Source organism: Thermobia domestica, chromosome 13, assembly GCF_964235325.1.
Source record: "Thermobia domestica chromosome 13, izTheDome1.hap1.1, whole genome shotgun sequence".
In the NCBI taxonomy this organism is placed as follows: Eukaryota; Metazoa; Arthropoda; class Insecta; order Zygentoma; family Lepismatidae; genus Thermobia; species Thermobia domestica.
The window spans coordinates 158,229,418-158,250,471 of NC_137466.1; the positions used below are offsets into that span (position 1 = coordinate 158,229,418).

Consider the following 21,054-nt stretch of genomic DNA (forward strand, 5'->3'; position numbering starts at 1 on the left):
CGTGTCTTACCGAATCCATGTGAATTGAGGAGGGGCCGCGGTAGCTCAAAGTAAAGCACTCACTTCTGGTATATGGGTGACTGGTTCGATTCCAGCTCTCGCAAAGTGAGCTTTGTATTGGACAAACACCGTCTCTGTGAGTTTCCTCGGATTTCTCCTATTTTTTTCCCACTTTCGTCATTTCATAATTATCACCAATCTCATCATGACCATTTTTCTCAACCTTGATGCATAATCGTGGGACGTTAAACTAAAAGAATGAAACCAGGGCCCACAGTTTAACCCTTTGCATTTCATTTTTATACCACAGAAAAAAGCCTCAACTATTATGCTTTTTTTCGAAAATTTTGCTTAAAGTTTTTCCAAGTGGCAACAAGTGCAGATACTCTTGCCAGCTGATGTGGAAACAAACAAACAAACAAACAAACAAACAAACAAAAACTGCAGGTAGAACGAACATAAATCAACCGAGACACGACATCGGAATGCAAACGAGAGTAAATTGCAATATCGACTCACAGCCGACATAAGAGCATATAGGTTTATTGGGAAATCGATAATAGATCAGAGGAAAACAAACCGAAGTCTCTCGTGATAAACGAGGAAAAGCAGCCGTTTTACCCCAATGGAAGCTCATTCTGTTTTGGTAGAAAATACATATACCTCCCAAATTGTATTACTATTACGAAACCTTTAAAATATACAGGATGTTGCAAAAAAATGTGTCATAATATTTTGCGAACAGATTCGTCACATCAAAATAAGAAAAAAAGTTCATATGAACCTGTACTCAAAAATGGATAGTTTCGGAGTTATAGGGTACCGAAAACGTGAAACAAGTGAACTTTTAAAGTTCATAACTCCACTACTATGGGATCTATTGTAGTCGGGTCAAGACATCACTGAAGAACTGTTATGTGAACTATCCAAATATCCATGTTTAAGAATGCTCCAATACTTGCACACCAATTTTTGAATGGGTAGGTGGAGAGTGATCAAGTACTCCCAAACAGCCTCTCTAAATATGATTGTGCAAGTACTGGAGGTTCTGAAAGATGGATATTTGGATAGTTCACATACTAGTATCTCAGTGTTTTCTTGACCCGACTACGATCGGTCCTATAGTAGTGGAACTATGGACCTTTAACGGTAATTTTTTTTAACGTTTTCGACACCCTAGAACTACGAATCTATGCACTTCCGATCACGGGTCCATATGAACTGTTTTTCTTATTTTGAGGAATCCATTCACAAAATATTATGAATTTTTTTTATAACACCTTGTATATTTGTGTGTGTATGTGTGTGTGTGTTAGTGACTGTAAGACACTCATGCTGAAACCACACATGATTTAGAAACAAACAAATAACACCAACAATAATAGGAAAGTTGTTCAATGTCTGCAAAGCTTTTTGTTTTTATTTCCCCCAATGTTATTATTACTACCACGGCTCATTTAAAAGCTATTGTTATGGCGGTCAAACTGCTTTTTTTTTTTTCTTCCCCTACTTGAATGTTGTTACTTGATGTTGTTGGAGAAGATAGTGCACTGCACTAGGGCGTTCCAAAGAAGCTTGCGGTTGGAGGTTTCATGGCCGATGAACCGAGATCAGGAAGACCTTTCCAAGAATTTTGAGATTTGCCCGGAAAGTCAACAAGGTAAATGGCTCACCAACATCGCTCAGCTAAAACATCTTCCAGACTTTTCTTTATTATTGTTATTGTTATTTTCAGGTAATAATAACCAGGATAACAAAAGAAAAAGTAAACACTATATAATATATATATATGGTATGTTATTAACCCTTGATTCTTTATAAGCACCTGTTTCCATTTCTATGATGAGGTAATGCGTCTGCGATATGAATTATTCCCAGGTTTTGCGTAAAGGGAGTAGTGACCTTTTATGACAGTCTTGTGGGCATTTTCCCTAATTTTCTGCCTTGATTTCTCTCAATTGGCAAAATGTGAAGCCCATCATTATCATCATCATCGTCATCATTTATTCGGTTGTACTGAGAAAGGCAGATGCTTCCGAAACAAATCAAGATTTTTTTTAAGGTTTTCTTTTATAGTGACCAATACTTTTGTTTCTAATGTCAGATGGTTTGTCACTTTCAGCTAATCATAAGTACAGACCCATTGAGTGAAAGGGTTTGTGTTATGAGAGAAAGGAAGTGTGGGACATTAGTCCCATAGTAGTCTTGCATGCTACAAAAGTTCTGTTAAACAACACGTAAAATTAAAAACTAGATTCAACGCTTTAATAATAATAATAATAATAATAATAATAATAATAATAATAATAATAATAATAATAATAATAATAATAATAATAATAATAATAATAATAATAACTCAACTATATTTACCTTTAATCCGAAGACAAATGTAAACTGTCGCTTGCTTACATGTTGAATCATTGTACCTAAGTAATACGAGTAGGTAATAAGTAAAACTTGTAATCCAGCGTATTTTTTAAAATCTCTATATGTATTAAAATGAAAGTGACTATGTTTATAACTTAATAACTCTTGAACTATTCTATTGATCTCGATCAAATTTTCAATGTAGATGAGGTTTGAGCCTAGGATGGTTTTTATCATTTCACTTTGACTGTGCAACTTAGGGGAGAAGGAGAGAAGAGATATAGAAAAATACATAAAAATGAAAGAGACTACCTTTGTGACTTGAACCATCCGATCGATCTCATTCAAATTTTCAACATAGATGAAGTTCGGGCCTAGGATAGTTTTTATCATCTCAGTTTGACGGCACCGAGGAAGAGGGGGAGGAGGAGGATATATTTTAAAATGATCAAAAATGACCATTATTAGTGTTGAATCCATAGTTTTCGGGGTCGCTGAGACGAACCGTGACACTTCCGATGCTGTTTAAATCCAAATTTACCCTTTTGTCTTTAAAATTAAATGTATTCTGCCCGTGTGAAGAACGGCTATTCTGCTAGTTAAACGTGAAAATAAATATACTTACACATACTTAACGTACAGGGATGTAATGTGGCATGTACTGTATAGTCACCCACATAAGAACCTGGACCCCAAGTAATGGAATTATAACAGTCAGGGGTCCAGGTGCTTATGTAGGTGACTGCACAAGAGTATGCGGCGTATACCCATCTATATTTTTATAGTTCAGCGTATACTTAGCTTAAATTTTCAAAAGAAGAATGTATACGAGGGTGAATATTCACGTACGCTATAGTTTTGAAAACGGTCGAACGTATACCTACCAAGAATTCTGGTAGTTAATACTTCAATAGTAGTCGAATGGTTAACAATCTTGACTCGTAATTTAAAGGCACTGTGTTCAAATCTTACTGACTGAAAATATGTATTGTATGACTTTCTCTCTTCCAGAAATTGCTTCCCGATTTTCATTGCTTGAAAAAAATGAAATGAAATCTTTGAGTTTTACGTCCCACGTTATGCCGGTTAGGCTAAAGGAGACGGTGATGATGAGTAATGAATGAAATGGTGGAATGAAGAAAGTAGGAGGAAACCGGAGAACCCCGAGAAAACCCACGCACACGGTGTTTGTCCACCACAAAGTTCACTTGGCGGGGCTGGGATCAAACCCGGGACCCCAAGGACCAGAGTTGAACGCTCTACCGCTGAGCTACCGCGGCCTCCTCATTGCTTGAGAGACCTGCCACTCAGTGATAGAGTGTTAAAGAAATTCAAGGAGTTCCTGATTCGATCTCGAATCATGTCATATCTATCAATACCGGTATTTATTTTTACTTTTCCGATCATCCATCTTCATTAATCTTAAAGGGCATGATTGTGAAACTTCGTTTCTATTTACCATTGTTAATATTTCCAATGTGTAAAATTGCATCAGAAGCGCTTTATCTGAAACTTTGGAGATTTTACTGTATAAATAAATAAACTGTTTGTTATAGACAAGTCTATGGTATTTGTGTCAGTTTACTATGAGATAAACCTCAAGTGGAAAATTTTTGGCTCTAGATGTTCCGTTGTCTCATTCAGAACTTTCTTTAAATACATAAAATTTGCAGAACATACAAAGAATACTGAATATGGTCTGACAAAATCCAATATGGCCACTGTACATTGTTTACTGTACATTGAAACCACGGAAATACATAACGCGATTATCTGTTTTTGAAGGCCATTCAACTAATAGAGTTGCGAGATGGATGTTATCGGTTATTTGCGTTTCCATTCTGTGAATGGTCCTTATCTGTAACATATAGCCCCTTTTACAAAACAGGAAGAGACTTCTCCGTGTAAATGCAACAGTAATTGATAAAATATATTTTCCACTTTTTTTTATCTAATTTGTTTTGTGTGACCATAGTTTGCGAACATTAGTATTTGATTTCGTTGGTTAGTTATTTTGTTGGGCATGCAGCTACGCCGTTTACCAATGAAAAATTTAAAAAAAAAAAAAAATCAAATCAAGTAAAGCTGAGAAAGCAAGTGAAGAATGGAGAATGAAATCGAAATGTTGGCTTCAAAGAGGAATTTTCTATCCCTCTCGGTGCCAATTAGCTATTTTCTCTCATTACAACAGTAAAATAATTTTTATCACAGAGTAATTTCATTTTGAATCTTGGGGTCATAATGTTCTGTATACAAACTCGTAACCAAGCAGTCCTTAGGGGTCCAGGGCCCTACCAGCTGGTTTGTGGCACTCATGCCTTTGGAATTGTATGTGGTTAGCACATCGGTTCCCATGGCCATTAGTGCCAGGTTTCTAGAGCGGAGTTTGCAACCTTTTCCTTTCAAGTAGCTCCCCAATTATCCTCACGATGCTGGGTGGACGCTACAATGTGCCAACACCATCTAGAGGATACGAACGGTTACCATCTTTCCCTGAACAAACCTGGTGCTGTTTGACTTTCACAATCAATGTGGATAGAACGTTGGCAACGTTCAGTGTATATGCTCGTATATATATATATAGATCCTCTTTTTCGACATTTCTCATTGGAAAAGACATATTGAAGGAATATTGGAAAACTTAATTTCATAGGAGAAAGACTGGAAAACTCCATTCTATCTCCCAATTTCCAGCCTTTTATATACCTTTTAGAACGACATGGAAAGAAGCTGGCCATTTTACTCCTGTTCTACCGGCTAATGATTATGCCTAGCAATATTTGGCACCACCTGCCGGGAATGCTTGTTTTGCCTCTCAATCCATGTTTAGTGATAAAAAGTTTAGTTCGAGATTGTCAAATTCCACTAGTTTTTATCCTTCCATCATACACTGTAATTTCATTCTACTAACTGTATTCGGATATGAAAGATTGGATGTTATACACTAACTACATATAACGTATTCATGTATAGATTTGCAAACGTATTATTGTGCTTACGTCTTACAATTCAAGATACAGGGTACTTTTAATCCTATACGCAAACATATTCGAAAAGTTGGTGTTGTTTCTGGATTGGAGTTTAGCGTCCTGCGCGCGCGCTAGCCACTAGACCACCAGTGAGGCCACATTCGAAAATGATATCTCATGCAATATATGATTATTGATTTAATAAATTTCTTGTTTATTACTCTTATCAGGTTATCGTATTCATGTTGAGACGTCATTGCCTCATTTAAAATTATTACACATTTAGACCTCTGTATCCTATTGGAACTCATTTTAGCCCTCTCTCAAATATTAAGAAGCAAATTTGCACACTGAAAATGTTGCCGTTTGTTCGCATTGCAACATCTAATATGTTATCTAAGGGATCTTATTCATGCAAGATTTTGTCAAGCGTACAAAATATCTAATTAATTTTGATTTCTACCAAGTAAAATTCTGGGTACATTTTCTCAATGCAATTATTATTGAAAACGATACCAACTAAAGTTTGAAGGCAGATACACATTTATTATCAAATTATACTTTTGTAGACAAGCTTGCTTTCCAGCCTAAAGAAGTTTATGAAGATTATATTCATACCAAGACCAGAAAGTTTACTTTAATACTTCTTATGATTTAATACTTCTAATGAATTAAAGCTTTATTCCTGCATTCTTAGTGTCTTTTTTTTTTTTAAGTCTACTTTATGGAGCTAGAACAATATTACAAGATGTTTAATGTACATGTATCGTTACGAAATGGCTTTTATGGTAACTATATATGGTGCGGGAAAGCAACACCAAAATTCAGGTGATTACTTATTTCAAATTTAATAAAATAACTTGATATCAAATCAAAGCTATAAACAACCAAAACATTTTTGAAAAATCAGTTTTTGAAGTACCCAAGGTCGAAAATTATGGGGTATATAGGGGAGCCAGCAAGAGAAGGTCTCTGACAGCTCGCAGTGACATTGCCACTACTCACGTGTCAAAGCTTTTTTCCGGTGCATCTATAGTAGCAATTTAATTAATGGTGTGAGACAGAGTGACCGTGGTTGGTAATACTATAGTACCAAAGTAGGGGCTGCATTGTCCCTCCGCATGTGGTAAGAAACGTCAGAACTATCTCTTCTTGGCCCTGCTATAGCTCAAGCAGATTGAGCAATTATAAATGAATTAGTACATGTTTTTATCCAAATATTCTTGTTTGTGAACCGTACTCTATACTTACACAACAGAGTTTCGAATAGTATATCGGAATGAATCCTGAAAAGAATTCAGGTCTCAGTCTTGTCTTTTGTGATGCGTTGCATGGTTGATATTTGGATGGAACTTTTATTAATTTTTGCATAATATTTCAAAACTATGAGTTGAACTAGGTGTCTCAGTTTTGATTTAAAAAAAAAAAAAAAAAAAAAAAAAAAAAAAAACCATTAACAGCTTATAGTCTGAAATCAGACTCACGTTTATTAGAACTTTTTTCTTTCAGTTAGAATAAGGAGTCACGTCCCAAAGTTTGGCGGTATTGTTTCTCTACACGCTACACACAACAAGAGAGAGAGAGAGAGAGAGAGAAAGAAATATGTGGACAATTATGACAACCAACCATGAGCACTACTGACAAATATTATATACGTGGTAGTATGCTGACCATGAACACTACGAAATTTCGTCAATTATTCTGCGAAAAGCCCTGACGTAATTTGAACATTTTGAGGAAAGACAGATAGAACAATGTATAATTATATTGTGCACTGATTGTGGTTTGTGGAAGCAGTTCTGTTCAAGTGCGAAATAAGGTCAAGACCAATCAGAGACAAACAAGCAATTTTGCCTCATTGTAAAAATGTAACTTTTGTGTTTGATGATGGGATTTTTTTTTTTGGGGGGGAAGTCATGCAATTCACTGCAAGGTCAAGAAGTTGTTATATGCGATGATCATAATATTTTGGTACTATTCACAGAAGTAAACAGCAATTGTTTCTAAAGGAATTGTTACTGGATGTTTGGCATCAAATTCAGAGAAAAGTTATGTGCAATGCTGTGACAGAAGGAAGTAATTAAAACTAGCAGAAGGTCTCCTCGTGTTGGACACAAACATTTTGTTGTTTTTTGGTGCTTATACCAAAATGGTTACACGTTTATTGCGTGCTATGTTGTGTGCTGGCTTTTCTAAAAGACGCAGTTACTGATTTTCTGTTGTCTTTGTTTAATTACCAGTCATTTTAAAAGAACAGTTTGTTTTCTTTTGAAGATAATAGTAATAAAAAGAGTAAATGCTTATAAATATATAAAACTTGCAACACAAACAAACACACAAAGGTGGATGTAGAAAAAAAGTCGATTTTTTTGAGAGGGAGGGAGGAAGTTTCTTCGAAGAGTATCATATAGACAAGTGGTTCAGTATCTAATGAGCATACGTTGAGCAACGTAATAATTTTAAGTTAAAGTATTAGGTAACACTATGATAAGTGTGTGTGTGTGTATTTTGAAAGCAACGTACAAAAGGAAAAGGCGGCGAAAACATGTTAAAGGACAGGAAAATAAATCTAGGGATGATTCTGTTTGATTTAGTGATTTATTATTTTTAGTAAATATTTATGATGATTTTAGTGTATAGGTTATTAAATACTTACTTTTAAAAAAAATACTTCGAATAATATATAAAATTTGGAATAAAATTAACATAGAGGTATGGAATATTGAGTTCATCATGCTCATCTCGCATACTTTGCAAGGAATTACTACTAGTACAAAATATTCTTTGTTCTATATTGTTAACAATAATGTAGTCCACCTCCATATTTGATGTTTTATAGTTTTGTGTGTGTATCAAGGTGACCAGAACTTTTACTTTCAAAAACGGGACGCATACGAATCGGCGACGGGGGGGGGGGGAGGGGGGAAGTGACTTCCACATTGCATTTTGGGACTCAGCAGTGTTTTCAATTAACAAAATGAATTTTCAATTTACAAAGTAAGAATGATAACACAATGTTTCTAACTTAAGTATTACCCAACAATACTTCTAACTACTTGAACACTCAGAATTCCCACTTGAACCACAGAACACTATTTTCATTTGAATATTCAGAAGTTCTAGGCACGGCAGAACCTTCCCAATGAGTGTCGGTACAGAAGAGCGTAGAATTTGCATTGACCATTTATATTTTGAATAATAATTACGGGACATCTGGGTCATTTTTGCTTAAAACGGGACATTTAGGCGTCCCGTTTGAGAATCAGAAAAAAAACGGGACAAGGGTTGAAAATAAGGGACTGTCCCGGGTAAAACGGGACGTCTGGTCACTTTGGTGTGTGTGTGATGTTTTCCTCTTGTGATTTTTTCTTACTTCGCTGCAACATCTCTACACGCAACTGCTATTAGAAATCAGATTCCCCTCGTCGATGTTACGATCTTTTATTCAAGGAAAAAATATTGAATATTGGAGAATAACCAAGAATTTTAGGAATGATAAAAAAAAAAAAAAATGGATCAAAATATTGCGAATTTAGGAATGATTCCAAAAATGCATCAAAAGATTGCGATTTTGATCAATAATTAGTTTTTCGATCCGGGGCCACAACATTTTTGAACGGCCCCTAAATCGAGTTTTTGTATTATCCATGGAATAAGCACGTAATACTGAGTTAAGTGATAGTTTGGGTTTGGCTATACTATATGCAGTTTTTCAGATATAAGGCGTACAAGAAAATATTTGATTGAAATATATTGGATATTTTGATTTAAAAAAAAAAAGAAAAGAAAAAGGAAATGTTACCTATTAACCGTTCGAGCATATTGAGAAAGCAATCTTGCAAAAATTCTAAAACAAGCACATACAATTTATTATTTATAGTACATTAAGTGCTAGGGTAGGTATAATACGTTAAAAAAAGAAAGAAAACGACACATCATCATCATCATTATCGCCATCGTAACAATGATGCGTGAAAAAATAATAGATATGTAATATATACCTTCGTGTACCAGTTCCTGCGTGCAAATTCAGCTCAAACACGCGTTTCTTGCTAATGACGATCAATACCAAAAACAGCAACAATAATGAGAAAGAAAAAAGAAAAGACAATCCTCCCACCACTTCCTACCCAGTTTCCTATTGTTAAAATTGAAAAAGAGAAAAATGTAAACAATATATCTATTGTGTTCATCCTTGATGCTAAACCAACATAAAAATCGTATTCATTGTCTCCAGTGCACAAGAGCACAAAATGCTGAGGAATTGGTAGTTTCATATTTTTGCTAATCGCCAACAAAACAAAGAAAGGAAGAAAACAAAAAGTGCTGTGCCTTTAAGAATCCTCATACAGTAGATTAAATTTCAAATTCTGCGCCAGGTTTTTACTTAAAACGGAAGAGAAACAAATCTTGTTGACGCATAGTATTGGGTTGATTTTTGTGATAAATATGGTACTTGTGTAATACAGAAGAAAAATATCGTATTGGTTAATAGCTAAGTCTCAATAATTTCTTCCGTTTTCCGTGATGCATGTTTATGTATGCGAGGTTTGTTAAATATGATCGTCTGCGTGTGTGTGTGTGTGGTATGACGTATATAGAATGTCTGAATATATATATTAAGACATCACACAGTAGGATTAAGTAATTAAATTTCATTCTCAAAGACGCTTGGTTGACTGTGAATATAGTAGATACAATAATTTCCAGATTCTTTCAAGTGTTTCCTGTCTGAATGTTATTTGAAGTGTGTGTGTGGCCAGCCATTCACTCACATCTTTTAAAGTAAGCTTATCGCAGCTACTGTTTGGGTATGTAAGTGGTTTGTTCTAAAGAATCTTGTTCAGTAAGAGGCCTAGTGTGATAACGAAAGGGGAAGCAAAAATGGTGATCCTCAAACACATACTTGAAACGGAAAATTTTTACCCGTGCAGCTGTATCTCTAGGTAAGTACCCTTGTACTCAATATGCATACTTCGTTTATAGCTGGTTTATGAGATAGCAAGCAGTATATTTCACTACAGTGTGTATTATATATATTCAATATAGAAAAAAAAGAAGAAACACTTTTCTGTTACAATGGTTTTTGAGTTGCATTTTTAGATTAGAATTTCACGAATCCCCCTGTCCGTGAGCTTTTCTTAAATTTCAAAACTTATGCACAGAATGTCTTGATTCCACTTTCAGATCCGACGCTATATCAGACGTGGACGTACAGTTTCAGATGATGATGAACGCCAAATGTGTTTAAATTTCAATGTTGTTCGATCGGAAATCGAACCCCGGACCTCATCTACCAAAAGTGCAACTACAAGCCACTAAGCCAGCGGGAGGCCATCTTAATCAATGTATTTTAAAATATTTCAATGAAAATGATTTATTAGACACAGCAAAGTGCACACTAACCCATTATAACAAAGTGGAAATGCGTCAAATGACCTACTTTATTCCATATTTTGCTAGAGCATACCATTCTTTTGCAATAGGAATACTTAATTGTGTCATTAACGAATGCAATCTTTTTCTTAAATACATTTCAAGTCACTTCTTAATTTTTTTATAGATCCATGGTGTCAAGGAAGTGAAAACTAGAAGCCTCATTTTACATGCCTAAATGTATCATATGTGAATTGATGACTCTCGAAATTATCATGTGTGAATAATTGATAGCTCTTGAAGTTATCATATGAGAAGCTTAATTCTGTGAGAACTCAAGTCTGTTGTATTTACGACAGAATCACAGTAGATCAGTTTATATATATATATATATATATATATATATATATATATATATATATATATATATATATATATATATATATATATATAAGGAGAGTGAAAGGGTCATTTGAAAATGCAAGGTTTGCACAGATGTATAGATTGTAACATTGTATCTCAATTTCGAAAGAGAACGTCAATAATAGACCATAATAGATTTGTTGTGGGGGGGGGAGTGACTATGTACTGAGCTTTTTTTTTTTTTTAGCATAATATTATTGACCAGTAGGAACTTCGTACTAGAGAATTTAGTTTTGTGTCGAACCCACTATAGGTATAAAACTTAACAAATAGAACATTGATAACATTTATTTACTTCATAGTCATGTCTCAGTAACATTCTGTTTAATTCATTTTTAATTGTATACACTATTTTATAACTATATCTAGCCTTGAATTTTCTCTTTTTTCTTTCATAATGAGTGTTTGATTTGAACATCCAGGGGAAACTTCAAAGTCAGTGCTTCCATTGTCGTATGAGCTAAATAGCTAGGCTCCTAAGCAAAAATAAGATTCGTTCCTGTCAGGAAATGAAAGACATGGACTCGATATGTTTAGATGTATCTGAAGGTTTTTTGCTGTACACATTCGATCCTCTTATCGTAATATTATAGCTTTCAGGACACTATTTCGAACATCAGTATGTTCTCGGCGTTAGGCAAATGAATTTAAAGACTTACAGGGTACATCCAGTATAGTAAGGAACATAAATTTTTAGAACCATTGTGAGATCGAGCGTACATTATTCCTTAATAGAGCATTACTATGAATAGAATTTTTACAACTTACAGAACAGATTGTCACTGTTTGGTTCCTTCAAGGAAGGCAAGGGAAGAGTTGGCCCTCGCTTGCTGCTTAAACGATTTGTATATCCTTTCCCAAAAAATACTTTCCAGAAGGAAGTCAGTATATAGTTCACACAATTGCTATCCAGTTGCTATCAGAGAAATTATTAAAGGCTCTAAATGATCCTCACAAACTGTCACGTCTCACTCTTGCAAGCACCCCAAAAGTTCTTTCGTCAAACGATTGTCAACTTCTGGTGAACTGAATCTTTGTTGCTATTTTAATATTACAGCTGATTTTGTCCGTATGGCTAAGAACTTTGAATTTGTTTTTTTGTTAAACGTTGAGTGTCCTATAACTATAACATTGATTTCTGTTGCTGCAAACGTTTCCCATAACCATAAGTTATTCTAGGTCTAATGGGTCCTTAGACATAAAAAGAGATTTTTTCGGCGAGAACTATATAAGGAAAAAATCCTATGCTCACAACAAAGGTTCTCAATTCTTTGCTCGTGTTCTCTTTCCGAGAAACAAGTTTGTATGAAAAAACGAAGACCAAACTTTGTGCGGTAGTGATCACACGCGATTGTGAAGTCACTTTTTATTATATATAAATGCTTCCCTATACCGGGGTACGAAATTATAACTGTCAAAGGGTAAGGGAGACAGGACTTTTAACATAAAAAATAAATTAATAAATATAAAACTCTATTCGTACTGGAGTGTTTTGACAAAGAGTTCACATCACCCTCCCAGTTAGTTATTAGTTAGAGAGGGAATTTTCTTCCAAAAATATTAAATAGGGGAATCGTTCCAAGTTCATCAGCATTTCACACCCTACCCTATACCAGAATTACTCGTTCTTTGCACAGTCCTAGTAAATGAAATTTGCACCGTAGGCTTTTCGTCTCCGTAAATGTGATTGACATGTTTCAGAATTCGAACTCTGAACTTCTTGTCTAGCATTTTACAGCAAGATTAATTTCAAATAGAAATATTATTTCTATTTTTAATTCAATGAGTTAATGTTACTTTTTTTGGTTTGTATTTGATTTTATCGTCATCACGTCTGTGTGCAAAAAAATGTGTAAAAATCTGCAGTTTGCTAGCGGGCAAAAGAAGTATGCAACTCTTGTACTGTCTCCTTTTTTTCGTCTTTTTTTTTCCGAAGTGTGTCTATGCAGTGCATATTCGCGTGTGTGTATGAACGCGAGAGGAGGGAAGGGAAGAAGGGAAACACAAAAAGGCTGAAATCATCTGCCGATGTGCTTCTGTTTATTTTATGACGGAAAAGACATTCCTTGCACAAGGAGACGAATGCCAAGGGCAACCAAAATTTTTAAATGAACACAACGACATCCCTGTTCATTTGGCAATGGTTATTGTAACCGTGATGACGTCATTTTGAAGTTAAGGTCCGCCCATTTTGGCAACCGTGGTCAGGGTTGCCAAATTTAGAGCGTTTGTGTTAGAGCCAGCTAACGTCCCCATTACATACACACGTATAACAACATACATACATCGGTGTGTGTGTGTGTATACATACAACAAACGAGTAATAGTTATAATAACAAACAAAACTTGAAAGAAAAAAGTTGGTTTGCTGAATCTGTTGGTGGTTTGAAAAGACGTAAGACAGTCCTCTCAGAAGTACACATACATACATCCCAGATCTCAATCTAAGGTCAAAGTCCAAATTGTAGAATTGGCAACATTATTTTTCTCAATAGATGCAAAATTTGGTTAGATATGGTCAGTAGCGTAAATAGAGGCGAGCAGGCCCCTGGCAAACTTTTGAGGTGGCCTCATCTCCTGGTTTCTATAACTCAATTGACATCCTTTAAAAATATATATAATAAATGAATTACTAAAAATACGTAATTTAAAATGTAATTTATATGAAAAATATATTGAGTGTAATTTTATTTTGTTTAAATGTATAAATGTATTATGTAGGCCTAACATTTTGTATACCTTTGACTTCGACAAAGTTGTCAATTACTTCTTCGAAGTCCAGCTTCTAGCCAAGGACTATTCAGTTGAAAGAAGTGCTTATCCTATCTCTTTCTTCGCACATAATGCTATTGAAGTTATTATTATTATTATTATTATTATTATTATTATTATTATTATTATTATTATTATTATTATTATTATTATTAGTTTGGGAAGTGAACGATCTGCACTGCAAGTTTTGACAGAAATGGTCAGAAACAGTAGTGTATAGACTTCCGGAAGACTGGATGATACAAAGTGATTTTTCACTATAAGAAGAGAAGCTAGTTCACTGGTTATTACTTTAAAGATATCATAAATTCTGTTCTTGTGTAACGAAACTAACGGTATGTTCAATATGGCAATTTGAACTTACCAAAAGTTTTTCAAAATTAAGTAAGTTCGTGGACATTCATGAATGCGTAACCATTTAATAACATATTGTGATCTTAACGAAAGCCTGTCATGTCAACTTATGGAATGATATCGTAATTTTACATCGAGTTGTAGTATTCAAAATGAAGTTAAAATGTACTATTCATTTTTCTCTTTCATTTCATGATCGACCAATTTCAGCACTACTATTGATAAATCAGATTTGAATATAGAGTAAACTAAACTTTCTCTGCAAGCTGATTTCCATTGCAGCTATTTCTGGTTTTTAAGACCAGAATTTGATTCCTCTTAATTCAAATAGGGTCCTGGTTTGGCCCAGAATGCTGGATCAACAACGAAAATTCTGTTCACCCATCTATCGAGATTCGAACCCGGAACCATGCATTCCAAAGAAGTAGAGGATCCAGAAGGGTCATTTGGAGGGATTGGATCGCCTCCTGGACGATAAATGTAGACTCAAAATACCGAGTTTTTCATGAAAACAGAATATAGAAGGATAGATACCGAAAACATAAATAGCTGGGCTTAGAAGAAATAATTAGTCTTTGAGGGGAGGATGGTTGCCCCCACCGTCCTTCCCTTGGATCCGCCAATGCTCCAAAGGCAATCGTATTAGTGCTTCAGCTACATTATAGCACACGAATACAGTAAAGCAGACGTTCTTGAACTATTTCATGTAACGACTCACCTTCTATCATATTCTCTTGCCACCAAGCTAAATAAGTTATTTCTGGTTTGTAAGTGATTAAGTAAATTTATCTTTGAAAGTGTGTAATAAGCTCTATTTGATAATAAAAACGTATCTATCAAAATAAGTAACATCTAAAAATATATTTTTCCACTATTAGTAGATTCTAATTATATTTATTTTTTCCCTTTCCTTTATGACCCCCATGCATTTCTCTCGCAATCTTCCTAGGGGTCCCGATTCCCAAGTTGAGAAACTCCGTAGTAAAGTGATTTTATATTTTTCAAAATATTATCTTTGTCTGTTTATATACTTTTTTTAAAAAAAATACTATTTTTCTGTGTTTCCTACGGTATGAATGCTGGTCTGGTTTCATCTTTAGTAATTAAGGTCAAGGTCAATTCTGTTCTTGGTAACCATGCTTTATTGTTTGTAAATCCAAGTCCAATAACGTAGAATTCAGAGAAATTGTGTATTCAAGCAACTGGCGTGTTATTTATGTGCCCATTACTTAACATCAGTCATGCAACGATCATAAAACCATATGTTGTGTGAAGAGTGTATAGTTACTGGAAACAATGTGTTGCAAGCTTCCTGTACATACCCAATTTCAGTTGTATGTGTCGCAACACTTTACCCTGAGTGCGACACAAAGACGTCGATGTGATTCATAATGGATACTTAAATGTATATGTTAGATTCTCAAATATATGATTTTAATAGGAAGTATTTGATCTTGGATTTCAGCTTGAAACAATTATGAGGAATGACGTCTTTAAGAATTTAGTGTATATAAAGATTTAGAAACTAAGTTCAGTCCTAAAGAAATGAAATGATAACTAACTTAATGCATGATTATCACTTCTAGATTAGGTGAGACGGTGATTAATGAAAGTTAATGATTATGAAAAAGTGGTGGAATGAGAAGGAGGAAGAAACGGGGAAACCCCTGAGATTTTGTCGGCGACAAACACGCATGTCCTGGAATCGAACAAGAAGCTCTCACACCAAAGATCAACGGTCTACCACTGAGCCACTCGCACTTGCATTGTTCTCAGCAATTTGCTACTTGAAAATACATACGCCAGATAAGAAGGAAAACGAATTAATAAAAGTGAATTCAAGACTAAAAATCAAGAGCATAGAAGATAAAGATAAATTGAAGTAAACACATACTCACATAAGGATCACTGGCATATTTGTGATTACAACCATATACGTTCGTATAAATTAGTAATGCAAGATATTTTATATACTATCATAGTAAACTTTAATTTCCATATATTTCACTAATAATATTAGTTATAAAATAATTTCTTTGACTATGACTACATACCTAGGTATATTGTAGTGTATATCGTACTTGTATGAAGGATGCAACGGAAAGATAATTAAAATCTTAAAAATGAAGGTCTACAGTGGAAACGAATAATCAATCTTTCTGTGGATATTTAACCCACAACGTATGTAAATGGAGTTATCTTTAAGATATTTAACATTACAGTAACTTGTAATATAATTTTCACATCTTGAGACTTCGTTCATTTCCTGGGCTCTTGCCTTCATGTGTTGTATCATCAATAAGATATAGGAAAATACATACGTATTTATTTGAAGTTGAATGCCTATTTTTTCAAAACCGAGACTATATGAAATGTAGAGTCCATAGATACTTCCATCAGGCTTATCCATATGGTAGGCAAAAGTGGTAACAGTTTACCCACCAGATGGCTTGATACAAAAATAGTAGCTAATTCATGGATGGTCAGCATGAATTGTTCACTATCTTTCTACTGTCTAATTTTAAAAAAGTAAAATATTTGTATAAAGTAAGAACAGAATTAAATTTTCAAAACGTTAATTTGATAACTGCAGTTATATAAAATGAAGATTTCTAAATGGTTATTACTCTCGATGTATATACATATATTTAGATAGAATATGTTTGTAAGTATTATATTGTGACACCATACCCTTTGATAATGATATTTCTCAATAATATAAGTAAAGTTTCGAAACATACTGCACATTTCTAATTGTTATCGTGTAGGTATTATTATAACATAAACCACCAAAAAAATTAGAGATTATAAAAATATGGTTGGGTAATAATATTTAATTGGGTTAGTCAAGGATTAAATAAAAACAAGTCTATTAGACAAGTAATTACGGCTACGCAAACGGTATTCCCAATTTCTAGCAATAACTGCTGTATCAGCATGTATTTGTCTTTCTTAACAATGTGTATGTATGTGTAAATATAAAAGTTGACATTATCTTGCCTATTCACACACTGTTGCTTGTGAAGCAATTCTGTTTGGTTTTTGTCATTGTTACACGAGAGATATATAGACTTCTTCACGACTCGGACTTTCATGATGTCAGAGCAATGCATAAGATGACATGCCATTTTGGTATGATTTGTTCTCGTATTTATAGCTTGATACGTAATATATATCAGTAACTGTAGTCAGGAAGTTGGTTGAACTCCGATGTATTATAGACTATTTTATGGCTTTTCATTTTACAATCGTCTATCATAATGTATTGAATAGTTCTTTGGCATTTAAAAAAACACGATTTCTACACACTAAATACAAAGAACAATGAGAAAACTCATATATGCTCACAGTCATTGCCTACAGTTAATGATTCATGCATGGTAAATATATATATACGTTGCGTTTCCTACACAATATGCATTAATTATTTTCTATGGAAAGAAAAAAACAACGTTTTGTAAAAATCTTGGTTCGAATGAGACTTTGTGCTTTAACTAAGCATTTCGTCAAACTTTTGTCACTACGGGTTTGCTTTGATATATTTACTCCATAAAAGGTTAAATGTCTCCGTAAATGTTAACGCCTTTATTTAACCTCACTCATTTTGACTCTTGTTTGAATGTCTTAACCTAATCCAAAGATATGTAAAACTGTTCGGTGTATCGATTGATATTTTTGAATATCTTTATATCAATAACTAAATTTAACGATCAAGTGATCACCATATCGAAGTATACCTTGTCCTCATCTTCAGCTGTTCACCTTGTATACTTGCTGTGCTAAACTTACAAGCATATGTTCAGGATGAGGATCTGACGTGACGATTTCTGATCGTCTCTTACTGAATATTTATATGGAAAAGGCTACTAGATACTCTCTCTTCTTTCTAGATAGTTTACTCATATTCACCTAATGTGATAAGGAAAATAAATACCCTGCGTGCTTAGGAGTTAATCGTACTCATTTTATTTATTCGCAATTGGTTGTGAGTTGTTACTATGTACATACTTTGTCTTGCTGGCATTTATGTTTAGACTGATTTCTTGACACGGAATTAACAAGACATTAACATTTTCCTTATCAAGAATTAGTGAAAAACGATGTTAAAAATCAGATTAATTTAAACCTCAAGTTTTCTATTAGCCTATTGAAGTTTAAAATACGTTATAAATGGGATGACTAGAGTCCGGATTTCTTAGCAAAATGCTTATTTCTTCTTACACTTCTAAAGATATGCAGAAATGTTATACTTCATAGTACACACCCTGACAAGCAATTTAACCATAGTTGATCATGCTTAAAATGCTTATTCTGGCAAATATATATAATAATTCCTTAAAACCTTGATATAATTCCTTACAACATTCACTTTTTCTGATTAAAGAATTTCACTAACATTGTCTTCAGAGACTCATGATGTTGTTAATATGGCATTCAATATGCTCAGTCACATGTTATTAGAAAATCCTGGTTACAATGAACTGTGTACAATTTCTAGAAAGCTTACTGGTAAAGAAACAAGTATTAAAGAGGAATTCACCAACGAACTGTTTTGCTTTTCACATGCCCCTGTGGGGTCATGCAACATACATTTTCACTGTACAAATTACTGTATTTTACGTAACAGAGTAGGAGCTTAAGAGTCTTCCTCCCGGCGAAATTAAAATACCGCTAATTTTACAGTAATTATGTGATATCTTCAAATAGATAAAAGATAATCGAAATGTGGAACAAGGGCGCCCTAGACAATATTATTTCACATGAGAAACTGTTATCACGACTCACTTATCTGCTTTCGATTTCGAGCCATTTTGAATATCGGCGTTTATTTTCGCGTTTCTAAACAGCTGAAAACGGAAAGCCACTAGGTGACTTGTGATAACGGTACCTCGGGCAAAATAGTATTGTCTAGGGCGCTCTTGTTCCATATTTCAATTATCTTTTATCTATTTGAAGATATCGCATAATTACTGTAAAATTAGCGGTATTTTAATTTCGCCGGGATGAAGACTCTTAATACAGAAAAAATTCAGGATGACCTTCCTTATATACTGTAACACCTTCGACTAAGGTAGGATTTCACTAAAACAAGTACTCATGTTTCGTTTGATTTTCGTGTATTTGTTTTTGCTTATTTTTTCAATTTTATCGTGCATATTTGCATGTTTATTTTATTGTTAGATTGTGTTTATAAATTCGGGCTCTAGTAATTAATATAACTTAATCATAAGAGCTAATTTTTTATCCGATTTCTGCATAGTCGTGTGTGTACGAAAATAGACAGAGAAAAAGTAAGTGAGAAACAATCGTGATATGTTCACGTGAACAGCTTTCACGCGTTTTGTCGTCTATACGTAAGTGTGTATGGAATATTTGCCTGTGCGAGTGAGTAAGTATATATAAATGTATGTAATCTAACGTATGTGTATACAAGCGTAATAGCTTCTGTGATGGATGCTTTGTTTACTTACTGTCTCCATCGATCTGGAATTCTGAGGCTAAAAGTTGTAAATTTTTCGTGTTTGTTTATCATGTTGACACTTTTTGCGAGCAAGATGCATCACATCACCCGCAAACACACTCACGTGCTCTATTTGTCATGACGTTTCAAACGAACACACTTCTTTGTTGTTTGTTTCCTTCTATGTATTGGTAAAATAACAAATTAATTATAGTTTAAAAATACATAGATTTGTATACTAGACGATGAGTTATCAAGGCAAGTTTATTTATTTATGTTGTTTTTTGTTGATAATTTTTCTTTGTTCAGTAATGTAGATTTACAGTAAAACCAAACAGAATAATCTTACCACAATTAAAATTTGTGTAAATACAGTATCAGTAATTAGTGCTCCCAGGCATTCTTTGGCCGATGTGATCCCTATGGGTACACATCATTTGAGACGCCTAGTACCAAAATTCGCCACATCCATTTCACTTAGTTTCGAGTAATCTCGCAAAACGTGCAGTGAAGCTCCATATACATGCGTACAAAGTCCCATATTTCAACTAGTTTTTTAGTATGAAATATTAAGCTTTTAAACAGAAATCTGTTTCGTTGGAATTCCTTTAGATCAAACATATAACAAGCGATATATAACTCATTTTTGGTGTAAAGTGGATTTGGCGGCTGTTGATATTAGGCGCCTCATTTTTACTATTGACATGTTGAGGCAACTAGATGAGCTATAATTAAAATGTGGCAAAATAATGACGATTGCATTCGATGACAAACTTAAATGGACATATAGCCTATCACAGGGTATAACCAATGGTGACATTCAGCCGGTTCGCACCGGATCGTTCAAACTGGTTGTTATAATCTCTCAAGTTCCTGATAAAAGTATCTCTTCAACTCGAGATCCAACACTTACGAAAATATGTTAAGAGTCTTCATCCCGGCGAAATTAAAATACCGCTCATTTTACAGTAATTATGTGATATCTTCAAATAGATAAAAGATAATCGAAATGTGGAACAAGAGCGCCCTAGACAATATTATTTTACATGAGATACCGTTATCACGACTCACTTATCTGCTTTCGATTTCGAGCCATTTTGAAATTCGGCATTTATTTTCGCGTTTCTAAACAGCTGAAAACGGAAAGCCGCTAGGTGACTTGTGATAACGGTACCTCACGCAAAATAATATTGTCTATGGCGCTTTTGTTCCATATTTCAATTATCTTTTATCTATTTGAAGATATCACATAATTACTGTAAAATTAGCGGTATTTTAATTTCGCCGGGATGAAGACTTAATTCTCTAGTACTATTTTTGAAAATCAAT

At 34.2% G+C, this 21,054-nt stretch overlaps 1 protein-coding gene across 2 annotated transcripts in view; it reads left to right on the forward strand.

Moving 5' to 3' along the window:
• Positions 1–21,054, forward strand: part of E23 (ABC transporter G family member E23) — a 362,062-nt gene that overhangs the window by 108,937 nt on the left and 232,071 nt on the right. The window contains exon 1 of one of the 2 annotated variants that reach the window (XM_081736749.1): positions 10,138–10,285. The exons of the other annotated variant lie outside the window; for it this stretch is intronic. Coding sequence (XP_081592875.1) covers positions 10,224–10,285 — 62 coding nt within the window. The 5' untranslated portion in view covers positions 10,138–10,223. Of the gene's footprint in view, positions 1–10,137; positions 10,286–21,054 lie in introns of those variants that run through there. 2 annotated transcript variants of the gene reach the window in all.